General features: G+C 42.4%; 1 protein-coding gene across 2 annotated transcripts in view; it reads right to left on the bottom strand.

The window, feature by feature from the left end:
• Positions 1-725: 725 nt before the first annotated feature.
• rab35 (RAB35, member RAS oncogene family) overlaps positions 726-14295 on the bottom strand; it is a 51925-nt gene continuing 38355 nt past the window's right edge. Inside the window, exons 4-6 of one of the 2 annotated variants that reach the window (XM_033043517.1) lie at positions 11729-11853; positions 3525-3649; positions 726-3026 (exon numbers count right to left, since the gene is read on the bottom strand). In XM_033043517.1, coding sequence (XP_032899408.1) covers positions 2898-3026; positions 3525-3649; positions 11729-11853 — 379 coding nt within the window. In that variant the 3' untranslated portion in view covers positions 726-2897. The remainder of the gene's footprint in view (positions 3027-3524; positions 3650-11728; positions 11854-14295) is intronic. The other variant, XM_033043518.1, reaches the window with a different exon arrangement.

The following is a 14295-nucleotide window of genomic DNA, read 5'->3' as shown; positions in this document are numbered from 1 at the left end:
GAACTGCAGATGCTGGAATCTTGAGCAAAAAAAACCAAATTGCTGGAGTAACTCAGCAGGTCAGGCAGCATTTGTGGAGGGAATGGACGGGCAACGTTTCGGGTTGGGACCCTTTCTCATACCTCTTTAAAAGAGGTATTCAATTACTTCCATTTCCCCGCTCTTTCCTCATGTTCCAATTCTTTTTGGACACTATTGGCTCACACTCATCCTACTTTCAGGGCATCTCTGATTCTTTTGGCAATTGTTGTATTTTTCTACCACTGAAAGAACTTCACCTCGGTTATTTCATTAAATGTTTCATGAATCAGAATGCCCCTTTGCTATCTGAAAGAGACCATTTCCAGTTTCTTCTAAATCTATCCTATGTACATTTCTAGTAGTTCTCTTTTGTATGCTGCTTAAAGTACCAAAAGCCCAGAATTAACCACGATACTCCAACTGGAAGTATGCAAAATATAAAATTAAATCATGTATATGCAGACACATACTTCAGTGTAGTGCCCACATAACCATAACAGACAGCTTTCAGACCAATTTCAGTCACATACACTCAAACAACAAAAATGAATATTGCCAGGCAGGCTCTTGGTTAAAACTTACAAACACACAAAGTGGGTGCAATGGATGCAAAAAGCAGATGGAAGATGCACATTGTAGGAATGGTCATGCAAAGTGCACGTTTTCTATGCTGGTAGTACACACAGGGACAACTGACAAACTGATATTGTAACCTGCACCACATTTTGCAGTAATTTCTGTGTTTTAATACATAATCGTCATCACGAACAGTCGCATAACCAAATGCCACAAGATTTCAGATATTTTAAGATACACCTTTTAACAGATGGGAGTCCACAATATAACATATAAAACAGGCCTTCTCCTTTGATATAATGACCAGCTAGTACACAAATTAAATGATATACTTTCTTTAAAACTGTCAGTAAATGGTAATCTCAAAACAAAAGTTATTAAGTTACTTTTTATCCTACATACCATTTAAAAAAACAATGTCATCCACTATTCCTAATCAAGCATTTGCCTGGTCAGGTAGTCACAGGTTACCTGTGATTACCTGATCACCTGTAATCCAGTGTGAAACTGCCTGTGCAGTGACCAATGTGGCATTATCCCATAGTAAGCGTTTTTCATTCTTGCACCAGGTGACCTTTCCATATCCTGCACCAACCATCCCCATAAGCATTAGACTCTTAATTTAGTGGCAATTAGTTCTCCTCTAGACAGTCTTGTGCTGCAGATTTCACCCACACTGATTGCATTCTGAACTCTCATAGCTGGAGGCAGTTCATTATCCTATCCACATAAGAGAGATCTCTATGCGGCAATGAGGCAATGACTGGCTGGTGTGTTATAAGGTGGAACAGGGGCCACCTTATAACACCAAGGTGCAGGATGTTAATGTTTGGGGAAAAGGGCACGTCCATTTCAGGCACCCAACGTCAACATTAAGTATAGAATGATCAAGCGTAAACTTTTTTATATTTCTTCAATTTGTACTCTCGGATTGTAACATGGGGCAGGCACATATAGCCATATTCCAGTCTTACTATTGCATTCCACACTCACGAATCATGACATTTTTCAGCCGCCTTGCAGCTTCTCAGGTGGAGTTGATAAATTAGCAATAAAACAGGGTTTCCCAACTGGTATCCAATTGCACAGACTCATTCCAAGGGCTCTCACTTCGGTAGTGGAAATTCCAATTGTTTTTTCCCTCCGACACAACACCATGGATTTGGTCTCCCCTACAATTTCTAACCTTCCATTTTAAAATGCAAGACCACCCTCCCCTCCACCCCAGTACAAGATGTACTGTTGGATTTATTTTACCACAGGGCATCAACTGTGTGCTGTTTAGAAAAAGACATTATCACATACCAAGCTCATGCCTTCTAGGTTGAAGGGCTGAGATATTAACACGCGTTAAGCCAATGCACATGATTGACAGATATTAAAAACACCGTTCATTCACCTTGCCTTATTTCACAATTTATTTAGTTACTTTTTTTTCTCCATTATTTACCTGCCCCACCCCTCCCCATCATAGTAGAAGGCTAATTATCATCCAACATGATAAATTCATCAGCCAAAAACTCTGGACCCATTTTTTAAATATAAATAGTGGAGTAGTTACTTGATGATTAAAAAAAAACTCCAAATGAGGTCTCCAATTCCATTGATAAAATTGTCTAGCACAATTAGCAAGCCAATGTCCCTTTCTCCCTCCATTGCAGTTGCTTTCCATATTTACCCCACCTCTTCCCCAACCACAAACGACGAATCAGATAACAACAGTGCGAGTCTAACAGCGGAAATGGTGCAAAACTGGAAGCAGCTAGTGGCCACCGTGCATCAACATTAGTCAGCAGCTTGGATCCAAAAATATTTACTTATTAAAAATCAAAATAGAAGATAGAATGAAGGTGCTTCATGATTTCTTGGCATCTGAAAGTATTAGGCGAAGCGATGAGGAAGGGGTGGCATTAAAGCTGTACATTATGTACAGGGTTTTTAAATCCCTTAAGCGAGACAAGTCACTCATTTATTTTCTCTGTAGATCCATACAAATCAAATGGAATGAGATGATCTGCTCCGATCTTGGCACTGAGCTCCATTGCCGCAGTCACTTTCAATGGAAAAATAATAATTCGGAAATTGAAATATAGGAGCAACAGCACCGAGCCAACAAGACTCCACATCTGCTCTCAAACATGATCCTCCCAGGGCTCGGGGTGAGGGTGTGGGTGAGGGGAGAGTTGTGGGGCAGAGGTGGGGTGGGGATGTAAAAGAACGTTTGTTTCTGAATTTATGATATACAAGTCCGAGTGAAAGGGACTGTTCATTGCAAAGAAGTCCGTTTATTTTGTTCCTCGTTAGCAACACTTCCTCTTCTTTTTACTGTTTTTGGACAGTTTGATGACGTCATTCTGCTGCTGTTGCTGCTGTTTGGCTAAGTTTTCTTTCTTGGCACGCAGCACGAGCTCTGTGATGCAGTTGAACATCTGAAAGCAAAAGCAGACGGTGAGCTTGGACCACAGCTTTACAAGGATGCTGCCAGGACACGAGGGTCTGAGCTATAGAGAGAGGTTGAGCAGGCTGGGTCTAGTCTTTTACCCAGAGTAGGGGAATCGAGAATCAAAGGACATAAGTTTAAGGTGAGAGGGGAAAGGTTTAAAGGAACCCGAGTGATTCCTATGAAATCTTTTACACAAGGATGTATGGAACAAGCTGCCGGAGGAGGTAGTTGAGGCAGGTACTATCGCAACGTTTAAGAAACATTTAGACAGGGACATGGATAGGACAGGTTTAGAGGGATATGGGCCAAACGCAGGCAGGTGGGACTAATGTAGATGGGTCATGTGGGTCAGTGTGGGCATGTTGGGCCGAAGGGCCTGTTACCATGCTGTAAAACTCTGAAGCTCGTAGAAGGAACTGACAGATGAGAAGACCCAAATTATTCACATAACCCCATCTTCTACCTCTTTGACGGCAATGCCTACCTCTTCGACGTTGAGGTTCTCCTTTGCACTGGTTTCAAAAAGTTGAATGCCCATCTGTTCTGCAAATTTTTGTGCATCGTTGGTCTCTACTACTTTGCGTGCAGGATCGTCATTCTTGTTGCCCACTGCAATAGAAGCGAAAGATTTGATAACAACAGGTCTGGTGGGAATTGGGTAAGGCAGTAACTTACAAATGTAAATGAGTGTGGGGAAGAGGTGCAAGTGAATGGGTGAAATAGGAGATGAATGGTGGGAGTTAGGGATATATGTGAATTGAAGGGAGAAACATAAAGTTCAATGACACAGTGGGGACAGCGGGGGAGGGGGAAACCAGTTTGTGAGCGAAATGTGTATTTACAGACACACCAAAGTGGTCGGTGGGGGTTTAATCACGAACAAAATGCATATCCGCCCATGAACGGAGATTATGCATGGCCTGCATTTTCTTCCAGTTAAACAATATCACCGTTTTTATAGCGACTAGAGAAGGGGCTGTACTCCACTTCCTCTAGGAAATAAGGTTAGCAAGTGGCTAAGGGGAAACCATGCTTGACTAATCTGGAATTTTTTGATGATGGAACAAGTAGAATGGACAAGGGAGAGCCAATTGATGTGATGTACCTGGACTTTCAAAAATCCTTTGACAAGATCCCACACAAGAGATAAGTTTGCAAAATTAGAGCACATGGTATTGGTGGTAGGGTATTGACATGGATAGAGAACTGGTTGGCAGACAGGAAGCAAAGAGCAGGAATTAACGGGTCCATTTCAGAATGGCAGGCTGTGCCAATTTCTGAATTATTGTTTTTCCATTGAAAGTGGGGTACCGCAAGGCTCAGTGCTGGGACCCCAGTTATTTACAATATATATTAACGATTTAGATGAGGGAATTAAATGTAACATCTCCAAATTTGCGGATGACACAAAGCTGGAAGGAGGATGTTATGAGGCTGTAGGATGACTTGGATAGGTTGGGTGAGTGGGCAGATGCAGTATAAAGGGAATAAATGTGAGGTTATCCACTTTGGGGGCAAGAACAAGAAAACAGATTATAATCTGAATGGTGTCAGATTAGGAAAAGGGGAGGTGCAACAAGACCTGGGTGTCCTTGTATACCAGTCACTGAAAGTAAGCATGCAGGTACATGTAGCAGGCAGTGATGAAAGCAAATAGCATGTTGGCCTTCGTCGTGAGATGATTTGAGTATAGGTGCAAGGAGGTCCTACCGCAGTAGTACAGGGCCCTGGTGAGACCACACCTGGAGTATTGTGTGCAGTTTTGGCCTACTAATTTGAGGAAGGACATACATGCTATTGAGAGATGGCAGCGTAGGTTCACCAGGTTAATTCCCGGGATGGCGGGATGAGAGGATATCTTATAAAAATACATAACATTCTTAAGGGATTTGACAGGCTAGATGCAGGAAAAATATTCCCGATGTTGGGGGAGTCTAGAACCAGGGGTCACAGTTTAAGAATAAGAGGTGGACCATTTAGGACTGTGATGAAGAAAAACCTTTTCACCCAGAGAGTTGTGAATCTGTGGAATTCTCTGCCACAGATGGCAGTGGAGGCCAATTCACTGGATGTCTTCAAGAATGGGTTATATATAACTCTTAGGGCTAACAGATTCAAGGGATATGGGGAAAAGCAGGAACGGGTTACTGATTTTGGATGATCAGCCATGATCATATTGAATGGCTGTGCTGGCTCGAAGGGCCGAATGGCCTACTCCTGCACCTATTTTCTATGATAAGTCAGTGGGGGAGCACTCTGGGAGACAGGTTCATTTGCACCTCTTCCAACCTTGTCTATTATAGAGTGCATGGCAGAGTCCTGGAAATAGTTCAACGGAGATCAGGGGGTACAAGTGCATAGTTCCCTAAAAGTGGCAGCACTGATAAACAAGCTGAAGATGGGATATGGTGTGCTTGCCTTCATTAGCCATTGTACTAAGTAGCAAAGGTGGGTCATCATGTTACAGCAGTACACAATGTTGGTTAGGCTACACTTGTGGTACTCTTTGTGGCTTTGATTGCCATGCTCGAGGAAGGATGTGATTAAGCTAGAGAGGGTTCAGCGATTCACAGGAATGTTGCCTGGACTAGAGGGCTTGCGTTATAAAGGAGAGATTCGATAGGCTGGGACTGTATTCCCTGGGGCAAGGGATGTTGAGGGATGACATGAGTGAGGTTAATAAAATGATAAGGGGCACAGATAAGTGTAGATCGCTACAGTTTTTTCCCTGGGGTAGGGGTGTCTTAAACTAGAGGACATAGGTGGAAAGTGAGAGGGGAAGATTTAAAGGGGATCTGAGGGGAATGTTTTTCCATGGTGGGAATATGGAACGAGCTGCCAGAGGAGAGATGGTAGCAGGAATAAATACAAAATTGAAAGAACATTTGGTCCAGTAGATTTAGAAGGATGTGGGCCAGACACAGGCAAAGAGGGTTAGCTTAGATAGGCACCTTGGCCGACATGGAAGAGTTGGATTAAAGAGGCCGTTTCAGTGCTTTATAATCATGAATTTGTAACACGGCAAAGTCTTCAACACATTTAACTGCAATCGCTTGATCTTCCATGCCCTCTGGCTCCATTAGCACCCCTTCTTCCCCCACTCCCCCCACCCCTATTAGCCCTTAACTGATTCACCTTTATACTCATCAACTTGATTAAAGACCGAGACACGAGAGACTGTAGATGCTGGAATTGAGCAAAAACAAATTGCAGGAGGAACTCAATGGGTCAGATAGCATCTGTGTATGGAAATGACCAGACGATCTTTTGGGTCAGGATCTTCCATCCTCCAGCTGCTTCATTTCTTAAATAATTTTGGTTTTACTTTTATGTTAACCATTATGCTATTCCAATACTAATTTTCTGTTTATTTTCTGTAATTGCTTTGGTCAGCTACTGTGTGTCTGGTATTTATCATGAAGATCCCCTTTTCCATTTTACGTTTATCTCCGTACATCCAGGAAGATCTTTGCAAGTCATTCCTCATCTCATGCAATTGCACTTCACAAATTCCCAAATGCAAAACTAGGCTCACTGTCAGACCATCCCATTATTCTGATTTACACCCCCTCTCGATCCATCTTGTGTTTCTTTAGTCTCATTACTTCCCCTTTTGCCTAGCATCATATCCCCATAATTTAATCTCTCCAGCTTGACACTTTATCGCAGATCTTCCCGTTTCTTCATTCCTACCAGATCCTTTTCTGTGCAACTTAAAACTGGTTACATTTTTAATTATTTTCCGTTGTAATAAAACAATCAGCACTTTAAATGTTACACCTGCTTTTCCCTCCACAGATGCTTCCTGACAATGAGCATTTCTATCATTTCCTGCTTTTAGGAAATGGCAACAGAACCGAGGGGAAGCTGTCCTTAACTATGTAGTACGAGTGGGAATACTCAAAGAGCAGATTCACAAATAGTTCCTGAAAGAGCTTTGGATAAATACACATATGAAAAATTTTCTAGAGCCACGAGGGAAAGCGATGAGTGGAATTCCTTTTAATAGCACAGGCTGGTGAGCAAAATGGCCACGACTGAGATATATCATTTTGTTTCTGTTCCATAATTGACAAAATGTCCATAATTGAACAATAACCTGGCAAAGTTTTCCCAAATGGAGGCAATATTTTTTAAATAGTGAAAGCTAAGAAAATTCAAAACTACAATTTACAATATTAAAATGAAGGGCTGAGAAAGCTGTCAAATAATTTAACACAGTGATCTTTAACCTTTTGGACCTAGGTTTACTTCTGGCCCAGACCAGACAAAGACCTTCTGTTCAGTGTCAGTCTGTGTGAGCTGATAGGGAACACGCTCAATGCAGTCCCTCGAACTATGAAAGTTGCAAATGCCAATAACTCTGTGTAGTTGTGGAAGTGGCGGCGCTGCCTTGCAGCTGCGGCTCGCCTGCAGTCCGTTTGTCCTTTCTGTTTTTTCTTTTCTCTTGTCCCGTTTTTAGTTTATTTCGGTTTATTTAGTTGTGTATGTGTGGGGGGGGGGAGGGGGGGTGTAACATGTTAACATGTTTTATGACTTCCTTCGGGGGGATGCGACCTTTCCTGCCGTATCCCCCGTCTCCGTGTCCGTCTGCGCTGAGGCCTATCGCGGAGCTGGCGGCCTCCAACTGCGACCGACCTCGAGGCTGCGGAGGCAGAGCCAGGACTTACCAACGCGAGGCTGGTCAACTTCGGGGCTGTGGTTGCGGGGCGACCCAACTTCCGACCCGACTTTGGAGCCTCGGAGGCTCGGCCGCGGGCCAGTGGACGACATCATCGGGAGCTCGAGTTCTGTTTTCCGGAGCTCCCGCAACTACAGCTGCGTCCGCTGGACTGGAGGGCGGCAGCTTTCGACAGCTTCGACCGCCCCGGGCCGCGGAGTTTGAACCGCCCCGTTTGCGGAGCACGGATTCAGCCGCGGGACTGACTTACCATCACCCGGCGGGGTCACAACATCGGAGGCTTGGATTGCCTCAGCGCAGAGGGAGAGGGAGAGCAAGGAGTGAAGAGACAATGACTTTGGGACTTTAAACTGTGTTGAGTGTTTGTTATTTATTCTATGTTATGACTGCAGGCTAAACCATTTCGTTGCACTGAAAAGTGCAATGACAATAAATTGAATCAAATCAAATCAAAGATGATAATCTTATCTAAATTACACTTGAGTACACAAAGTGAAATGACTGTTGAAGAAAGTACACTTTGAAACTGTGCTCAAGCTCGCTGTTGCTGCGGAATTCTAGGCGGGCAGGAGGGAAGGGGGTGCCTGAAGAGTTTGTATTGACATACCAGCTTGGAGTGCTGGATCATGACAGCCACAGCCAATTCATTGTGCTATCTTTGATAATATAATAAAAACAAAGTTAGAGCAGCAATGACTCCCAGATTACAACCAATAACACCATTGGGGGGATTTTCTGCACCTAACTCATGCTGTGCTGCAGCAGATTCAGAGACCCAACAATAAAACACTTGAAGATCAATCCCCTTTCACAGCACATGGCCAACTGTTTTGTCATTAGGACTAAAATGGCTGGATGGAATTTTTTGAGCAACTTATTGATAGAAATTAGACAAACAGATTACACAATCAAAATTTGTCAAGTGAAATATATGCAAATTAACAGGTTCCCTGAATTTAAATGTATTAGTGGCCTTGAGTAGTGACTTTATATGGCAAAAATGACAGCATGTAAAACTCTGCCCTAAGCTTTTAATGAATGGTAAAAACATCAGAAATTTAGGCAGGAAAAATAACAAAGCAAGTACATTACTTAAATAGAAAAAAAGAACATAGAACAGTACAACAGGAATAGGCCCTTCATGTCATGATGTGTGTGGTGAACACACTACCCACTTAAACTCGTCCCTTCTGCATTGCACATGGTCCATATATTCATGCATCTGTCTAAAAGCTACTACTTCGACCACCAGGCATCTACCACTCTTAAAAAAATTGTCTCGCATTTTTCCTTTAAACTTTCTCCCTCTGACCTTATAACTATGCCCTCTAGTGTTTGACTAAAGGAAAAGGATTCTGACTATCTGACTCTATCAATGCTTCTCATAATTTTATAAACTTATATTAGGGCATTGCAAAGTTTCCGACACTCCAGAGAAAATAATTGACCTTCATACAACCTCTTTTTATAACCAATAATCAGGCAGCATTCTGATAAACCTTTTCTGCACCCTCGCTAAGCCTCCATATCCTTCCTGTAATGGAGCAACCAGCACTGGTGATAGATTGCAGTGCCCTGAAGTGCAGAGGCATCTAGCGATCCCAATGCACAATGCAAAATGGCTAGTATCCAGGTACAGCAAGTAATTCGAAGCACTAATGTTATCATTTGTTGTGTGGAACTGAATACAAAGCTGGGAGCCACAGTTATACACGGCATTAAGAAACATCATCTGTACACGACATAGGTAGTTATATACAAGGAGGGATGATAAAGTGCATGGAGTGATACAGTGCGAAACAGGCCGACAGATGGCACAATGGGCTAAGTGTTCGGCTGGCAATCGGAAGGTAGCCGGTTCGAATCCTGCTTGGAGTGCATACTGTCGTTGTGTCCTTGGGCAAGACACTTCACCCACCTTTGCCTGTGTGTGAATGTGTGTGAGTGATTGGTGGTGGTCGGAGGGGCCGTAGGCGCAGATTGGCAGCCACGCTTCCGTCAGTCTGCCCCAGGGCAGCTGTGGCTACAGAAGTAGCTTACCACCACCGAGTGTGACTGAGGAGTGAATGAATAATGCGATGTAAAGCGCCTTGAGTATTCGAAAGGCGCTATATAAATCCCATCCATTATTATTATTATTATCAAGTCATTAAGTATCCATCTATATTAATCCCATTTTCCCCTGCTCTTGCATACACATCACTCCAGTTCTTCTGGCACCTTCTGAGGAGTTGGAAGCATTTCAGAAAAGGTTTGCCCCAGCAATATTTGGAATTATCACTCATTCACTTCGAGCAGTTTGAGCAGGCTTGTATCATTGAAGCTAAGAAGAGAAAGAGGGGACTTAATTCGAAATATAATATTATGATGGATCTTGACTGGGTGGATCTCAAGATTATATGCAAATCCCAGGTAACGATGAGTTAAGAGTACAGGAGGAAAATTGATAATCTGAATGGTGCCAGAACAACAATCTTGCTCTCAACATTAGCAAGACCAATTATTAACTTCAAGAGGGAAAGGCCAAGGATCCATGAAGCCGTCTTCATCAACGGGATGATGCTGGAGAGTGTCTACTGCTTCAAGTTTCTGGGTGTGCATGTCTCTGAAGGTCTGTCTTGGGCCCAACACACTGATGCAATCACAAAGAAAACTCATCAACGCCTCAGATGATTGGGAAGATTTGGAATGTCACCGAATATTCTGTCAAACGTCTACAGCAGTATGGTAGGGATTATATCGACAGGTTGCATCAGGACTGTTCAGTAACATGAAACGCATAGGAGCGAAGGCGGCTGCAGAAAGTAGTATATATTGCCGGTCCCCAAGGGATACTGACTTCCCCATCGTCAAAGGGATCTGCAGGAAGTGCTGCCTCAAAAAGACAGCTAATATCAAAGACCCACATCACCCTGGCCATGCTCTCATGTCACCACGACAATCAGGAAGCACCTACAGGAGCCCGAGAACTGTGACCACCAAATTCAAGAACAGCTTCTCTCCAGCAACCAGCAGGCTTTTGAACAATACTGCAGAACCCAAACCACAACTCTAGTTCAGCAACAATCTACTATGGAGTTTATTTTTGGTTGCACTACATACTTCAGCTTTACATTATTATGGACTACTTACCTAGTACTACTTACTTTTAATTTATTGAACCATTAATAATTGTATATTTATTTGTTGTGTTATTGCATTAATTGGTCTGTAATGCAGCAGTAAGAAAATTCATTGTTTTATTCCTGCTACATATGACAATTAAACATTTTAATTTTAGAGATAGAGTGCAAACAGGCCGTCATCCCACCGAGTCTGCAGCGACCAGCAATCCTAGGGACGTACTGGGGATAAATTTACAGAAGCCAATTAACCGACAAACATGCACGTCTTTGGAGTGTGTTTGGAGGAAACTGGAGCACAGAGAGAGAAAACCCACACAGCCACAGGGAGAACGTACAAGCTGCATACAGACAGAACCCGTAGTCACGATCGAACCCTGGTCTCTGGCGCTGTGAGGCGGTGACTACTGTTGGACCACTCTGCTGCCATTAGTCGCTTGAGGTGACGATTCCACGAGATTCTGGAATGAGGGGTTACTGTTTAAATATCAGGGTTGCCCACTGAAGACTTGACGCGAGAAGAAATTTCTCTGACGTTCACGACTCTTTGGATATCTCTTCCTCAAAAGGTGGTAGAAACAGAATGTTTGAATATCTAAGAGAGGTTGATAGAGTTTTAATAAGCAAATGAGGTCTACGTTTATGGTGGGCAGATGGGAATGCAGAGATGGGGGTGACAATTAGATCAGCCACGATTTCAAATCACACGTGGAGCAGGGTTGAGAGGTAATCATTTACCCAAGCTCCTATGTTTGTAAAATTATCTATCATATCTTTGGAAATGGAGGGACACAGGTGGATGAGTGACATTCTTATTGTGAATGAGTGAATCATCAAACAATTTCCTTATTTCATTCCAATGTACAATGGTAATGATATACATACCCAGTATCCGACACACATCATCACAATTCTGGTTTATTTCATGTAACCACCGCTTGACGTTAACAAATGATTCTGCACTGGTGACATCATATACCACTATAACCCCGTGAGTGCCTCTGTAATACCTGCCAAATAAGAAGAGATAACATTTAAGACACTTAGGGTTGATTTCAGTGAAGTTAATGCTCAATTTAATTCAGCTTGACACTTTGAGGGAGTGCTACGGGTGTACAGTGTGTTATTTTCCCAGATGAAAAGATCCCATGTGTCTCCACAGTGAATATAAAAAATCCTGTAAGAAAATCTGAATGGAAGATGTTGTCTTTGGCCAACATTAACAAGACTAAAAACAGTCATCAATCAGCCCACTCCTGTTAGTGGGAACATATACTACACGCAATGAATGCTGTGCTTATCTTCAAGAGGGAAACGAGAAGCTTATTGGCTGTGAAGCGCTGTGTGGTTTTGAAGTTGTACAATATTTATTATTAATGTTTAATGTTTTATGTGTCATTCCTAACTGTCACTGTATGTCATGTTGTCGCTTGTGGGCGGAGCGCCAAGGCAAATTCCTTGTATGTGAATACTTGGCCAATAAACGTAAACTTAAAACTTTTTAAATGAGAGTGCTCTCAGCTCCAGAATTGTCGTTTCTTGCATCCTCTGCTGAAAATGTCAATAGGTTTATTTGTATGAGTTAGTGACAAAGAGTTTGTGAGCAAGTTAAATTATCTACCTTGACTATGGACGTGCCCAGGTCTCTTCCTCTTACAAACATAGACATGAATTATGGCATTCAAGGATTATCTTGGCATTTCAGGATCTCCCACAAAATCCCACACAGGAGAAAGACAAAAGCCATCCTAATAGAGAAGTTTTGCCATAATGGATGTAACTCCATGCGCAAGTACACATTCACTCATCATCACCAGTGTATTCATAGTATTCTCAATCTTAATACTTACTTTCTATGTTAATTATCTTTCAATGATTCTATTGATATGATGGGGTAGTGAGGGGGGAGAGGATAGTGGTGGAGGGAAAGTTTGCCTCACACAAACATACAAATATCAGGAGAGTGGATATTCCTGAACTCTCTTGTACAACCCAGTAACTGAAGCTTCCCAGATGGCATTTTGGTTGTTTGCCATCTGGTGTGATAGTGACTTATGCAGACCAGATGGTCTCAGCTATGACTTCTGATCTGTGCCGAGTTAGCTAATCTTCACGGAACGGCAGTTAAAGATTTGCAATCTGTAGAGGCCAAGGCTAGTTTACATTTTATTGGTGGTGTCACTTTCAATAGGTAAAGATGAGTGCCATGCCTCCTAATCATTTAAAGGATTTTAAAAGCACTTCTTGATATTTAAATAAAATAGAAATACTTTGATGACTTTAAAATAGCTGCTGTAACAAGTCTAGATAATTGACTATAGACACAAAAATCCAAAGTAACTCAGCAGGTCAGGCAGCATCTCAGGAGAAAAGCAACATTTTGGGTCGAGACCTTCTTCAGACTGAGAGTCAGGGGAAAGGGAAACTAGAGATTATAGATGGCACATAGAACAAATGAATGATAGATATGCAAAAAGCAATGATGATCAAGGAGAGGTGGAGCTCACAATGGTCCATTGTTGGCTGCGGGGGAGGTGATAATGAGTTATACAGGCAGTGAAACTCAACAGGATGATAGTGAAACAAGTACGACGACTAGGGTAGGGGAAGGACGGAGAGCAAGGGAAACTAGATAATTGACTGCCTGGTAACACTGATCTCCCAGCTACAAAAAACCTGCAAGAAATTGAGGAATGCAACCCTATTCAGCTGTGGCATAACCAAGAAATGATGAATCACCGGCCTAACTTCCTTAATAGTGTGCAGCAGGAGGCTCCTCAATGCTTTACTTAGTATAGCAAGAACAGCTCATTCATCTTCTCATATCTGTTCTGCCATTCAATCATTATCCTTATTTAAATCTTCAATACCACTTATTATTTTCTTCCACTCCCCCTAATATCTTTACCTAACAACTCCCTATCGAAGCTCTTTAATTTCTAGACTGGCCCATTCAGTCTTTTGGCATAAAAATTCCAAATACCCGTGATCTACCTCTTCCTCTTTGACGACCCTCAGACTATCCTTGATTGGACTTTGCTGGCTTTACCTTGCACTAAACGTTATTCTCTTATCATGTATCTACACTCTGTAAATTTAATCACGTATTGTCTTTCTGCTGACTGGTTGCACACAACAAAAGCTTTCCACTGTATCTTGGTACAAGTGACAATAAACTAAACTAAATTGATCTGTATGCGATGCCTGGTCTGGCTCTCACTGAATAACCCCACCCCATGTTGTGGAACACCCGTCGCCACAGCAGATGGTAGCTGATCTAACAAATTCCACTTCGAACAGTTCCATTAACTTCTGGGAATTCCGGTGCTACTAAATCGGCATCAAAGTTGAGTTCTGGTCAAGAAACCCAAAAGTATCACATTGTTGGTTAAAACTGATATGTGGAAAGCAGGAATTGGCATTGATATGGTTGAAATGAACACAGTGAATTG

The sequence above is a fragment of the Amblyraja radiata genome, chromosome 25 (genome assembly GCF_010909765.2).
Source record: "Amblyraja radiata isolate CabotCenter1 chromosome 25, sAmbRad1.1.pri, whole genome shotgun sequence".
Taxonomy (NCBI): domain Eukaryota; kingdom Metazoa; phylum Chordata; class Chondrichthyes; order Rajiformes; family Rajidae; genus Amblyraja; species Amblyraja radiata.
Note: the sequence above shows the minus strand (reverse complement) of the source record. Positions and strands in the feature narration are given on the sequence as shown.